Source organism: Setaria viridis, chromosome 1 (assembly GCF_005286985.2).
Source record: "Setaria viridis chromosome 1, Setaria_viridis_v4.0, whole genome shotgun sequence".
NCBI lineage: Eukaryota > Viridiplantae > Streptophyta > Magnoliopsida > Poales > Poaceae > Setaria > Setaria viridis.
In genome coordinates this window covers 27,318,593-27,322,616 of record NC_048263.2, presented here as the reverse complement: position 1 = coordinate 27,322,616, position 4,024 = coordinate 27,318,593, and the positions used below count along the sequence as shown (strand labels likewise).

The following is a 4,024-nucleotide window of genomic DNA, read 5'->3' as shown; positions in this document are numbered from 1 at the left end:
GTTGGTGGGTATTTACCCACCATTGCCATCGGTTACACATAACGATTCGATCTAAAAAAAGAACAGAGCTCCTTCTCCCCGTCGCCCCTTCTCCTTCTCCCCATTTTCTTCCTGCGCCGCCCCAATCTAGCGCGCCGCCCCTTCCTTTCCCGGCCGCCGCCGGTGGTCCTTACCGGCAAGATGGATGGCGGCGGCGACCCTCCTCCACCTATTGCTCCAATTTCATCCTCAGCTCATCCTCAGGGCTCAATTTTGGCAGGGGCCCATGCCGCCCAGAGGTTGCTTGCCAGCGCCGCCGGCCAGGGGAACTTGGGCGGCGCAGCCTGGGCCGGCATCGCCGCGCAGGAAGAATGCGCGCCAGCCCTGGGCGCCGTCGGTCAAGGGCCCCTGGGCGCCGGCGGTGAAGGGCCCCTCGGCGCCGGCGGTCAAGGGTCCCTGGGCGCCCGCACCAGGGGTGGGTTGGGGGCGAGGAAGAAGGCGACGGGGAGATGGCCAGCGGCGGACGAGGTGGCCTGGGCGGCGGCGCAAGAGGTGGCCTGGGCGGCGGCGCAAGAGGTGTACTGGGCAGTGGCGCAAGAGGTATAGGTCGCAGGGGCGCCGCAGCCATGTTGGGCAATTCCAGGGGTCGTGACCGTGTTAGCCAGGGCGGCGGCCGTGACCGTGGCCGTGTGGCCGAGCTTGGCAGCGACGATGTGGCCGGGCTAGGCAGCGAGCCCATCGGCCAGGATGTTGCCGCCGCCGCTGCACAACACTCAGGCGTGAAGAAGACATCAAAGAGAAAAGCTTCTGACACGGTAATGGTTTCTTGTGTTCCTTTCTTGTGTTGCTTGTGGATGACAAACTCTATATGGGGAATTCAAGAAGTAGCAAATTCAGTTCCTGGTAGTGTACTGAACCACTGTAATTTTTAACCACCGAAGTACAACTGACTCTGAATTGTGTTAGGTAATCCTTGTTACTGGTACTTGCACTACTGCATGCTTGTGAAATTCAGTTTCTGTTCTTTGACAGTGCTTACCAAGTATTGTAGCCGAACCTGATGATGTGATTCAGATGATGTGATTCAGATGATGTGAAACACTAGCTACATAATTCATAAAGAGTTATTTGTATATTACTAGAATATATATTCTTTGCTGTCATATACAGTTGTCTCCTAGGTTTCTGAGTTGGTAGGAGTCACATCTAGTTGTTCATTTGGTTATATAATGGACTTTAGTTGTTATATAACTGGCTAGTACCTAGTTTTCTAAGTTACAGGTACCCGATCAACAGAACTTATTGTTCCGATGGGTGTGGGCTTTCGATTAAGCTCTTGTTGCCTACGGATTAGACGTACTGCTCTTAGGGCATTATTAGTTACTAGCACATTTGAAGGCACATTACGAATTATGTAGCTAGTGTTACTGGTACTTGCACTACTGCATGCTTGTGTTTGCATTTTTTTATCTCTAGAAGCAACCACATTCCTTGGTTATGAACCTACAGTAGTATCCCAACCCCATGTTCAGCAAAGGTTCATGGCAACCTGTAGTATTTATTCCTTGCTATCTGTTGCTATTAATTATGCTCATCCATGTAATTTCTGTTAGTTGTTGAAAATAAAGAAAGGAGCTTGTTGTAACATCAATTAATTCTTAATACTAAAAAGTCCTTTGGTAACATCACTGCATCAGGCACCAGGGTGAAAGGAAACTGTTACTATCATCGTTAAAGAAGAAAAACAACCATGTTTCATAATCTTACTTCAGAGCATAATAAGCAGTAGTATGCACGATTGTACTATCAATTTGTTAAAGAGATATGGCTGTGTGAATATGTTAATTCAGGGTGATTCAATTGAATGGATTGATGCAAACACGACGATCATATGTTCGTTATTTGCCAAACAAGTTAAGAAAGGGAATAGACCGAACACTCATTTGAACTCAGTAGGCTACGATGAGGTCAACAATGAATTTTTCAACCTCACAGCAATTCGTTTGACCAAGCGGCAAATGAAGAACAAGTGGGATAAATTAAAGATCGATTTAACGACTTGGAAGAAATTAATGAGGAAGCAAACAGGTACAGGATGGGACAGAGCAAGAGGTGTGATTGATATGGATGATGAGTGGTGGAAGAAGGCAAGGGCGGTGAGTTCACAAACTATTTTTATTTCTGTTAAGCAATGGGTTCATATCATTTCTTTTTTAAATAATGATGATGTCCTTGCAGGAAATTCCAGGTTGCGGCAAATTTCGAAAAAAGCCTTTGCAAAATGAGGAGGACTTACAGTGATGTTTGCTGACATAACTAATGATGAAAGCGATCATTGGAATCCTATGAGCTCTAATCCCATCATACCACCAATACAAGAGGATGTTGACAACGGACATGTGAATGAGGTTCATGATGTCCCTGATGATTGTGACGATGATGGAGTTGCTTGGGATGAAACAGATGAGGTCCAAGAGGTTACTCCTTCTCCTACTATTTTGTTAGCAAACAAAAGAATTCCACCAGCAAAGAAACAAAGAACTGGAACAGCACAAGTTATTCAGGAACAAGTAACCAAGATTGCTGAGTCCGCTTCCTCTTTTACATCTAAAAAATTGGGTGAAGTAACTGTGCAACAAGTCATGGATCTTGTGTTGGAATGTGGAGCAGGATATGATACAGATGAGCATTATATCGCCACAGAGTTGTTTGTGAAGAAGGACCAAAGGGAAATGTTCATGACCCTGCCAACAAACGAGATTAGATTTAATTGGCTTCGCAGAAAGTACAATGCCAAGTATGGCAATTGAGGAATTGTGACATTTTAATAATACTTTTGTTATTGAAACTAATTTTGTGTTTTTTCAATTTTTACTTACTTGTTGGACTGAAGTATTGTCATTCAACCTTAAGTGTTATTTTAATGCCAAGTACTTATTTTATTTTATATGTCATATGATCTCTTATCTGTAGGAAAGTGAGAGCGATAGTGATGACTCTAATGATGAAAGCGAGGTCTTTTGGAATCTTATGTTGGGTGCTGCAGAAATTGCACAAATATATGTTGACCTCTACCTTGTTAAAAACCCACCAAGGACATCTGGTGTAAGTGGAACAGGATGGCTGCTAGAAACAATGAAAAGTCCTGGAGAATGTCATAGACAACTACGTATGAACAATGAAATCTTCTTAGATCTTCATGATGTGTTGGTGGGAAGGTATGGGCTGCGACCTTCTATGCACATTAACACAAAAGAGATGCTTGCTATGTTCCTATACACATGTGCTGGAAACGAGTCTAATAGGAGAGCTCAAAATAGATTTAAGCATTCTGGCGAAACTATTAGTAGGAAATTTGATGAGGTTCTAAATGCTTTGATGGCTATGGCGAAAGATTTCATTCGACCAAAGAATCCCAACTTCCCCACAATCCATAAAAGGATAAGAGATGACAAACGTGCATATCCACATTTCAAAGATTGCATTGGTGCACTTGATGGCACTCATATCCGTGTTGCTCTTTCACCTGATGAGCAAGTGAGATATATTGGAAAGATCGGGGTAGCCACTCAAAATGTACTAGCGGTATGCGACTTTGACATGCGTTTCACTTATGTTTCCACGGGACAACCTGGAGCTATGCATGATACAAGTGTGTTGTACAATGCACTGAGTGGATGAAGAATTTTTTCCACATCCTCCACAAGGTAACATGTATTCAATTTGATATATGAATGTGATTAACATGCAGCATTAATCCATAACTCATATTATTTTTATGTGAATATAGGCAAATACTACGTTGTGGATGCGGGATATCCTAATCGTCCTGGCTACCTCGCTCCTTACAAGGGTGAAAGGTATCATTTACCGGAATGGCATAGAGGTATTGAACCTAAGACGCCTATGGAAAGGTTCAATCGGGTTCACTCATCTATCCGCAATGTGATTGAGCGATCTTTTGGACTATTAAAAATGAAGTGGCAAATTCTTTGGAAGATGCCACCATATCCCATGTACAAGCAAAAGATGATTGTTGTGGCTA

The 4,024-nt window shown here is 43.8% G+C and overlaps 1 protein-coding gene across 1 annotated transcript; it reads left to right on the top strand.

The window, feature by feature from the left end:
* The first annotated feature begins 605 nt into the window (after nucleotides 1–605).
* LOC117855343 (L10-interacting MYB domain-containing protein-like) lies at nucleotides 606–2,280 on the top strand. The gene is made up of 3 exons (XM_034737674.1): nucleotides 606–794; nucleotides 1,830–2,135; nucleotides 2,218–2,280. The coding sequence occupies exons 1-3, from the start codon at nucleotides 606–608 to the stop codon at nucleotides 2,278–2,280; spliced, it is 558 nt and encodes a 185-aa protein (XP_034593565.1).
* Nucleotides 2,281–4,024: the final 1,744 nt, after the last annotated feature.

Coding starts and splice junctions, on each gene's coding strand:
- LOC117855343 (XM_034737674.1), top strand. CDS start 606: ATGTTGGGCAATTCCAGGGGTCGTGACCGTGTTAGCCAGGGCGGCGGC. Junction 795..1,829: donor AGAGAAAAGCTTCTGACACG/GTAATGGTTTCT, acceptor ATGTTAATTCAG/GGTGATTCAATTGAATGGAT. Junction 2,136..2,217: donor GGTGGAAGAAGGCAAGGGCG/GTGAGTTCACAA, acceptor ATGTCCTTGCAG/GAAATTCCAGGTTGCGGCAA.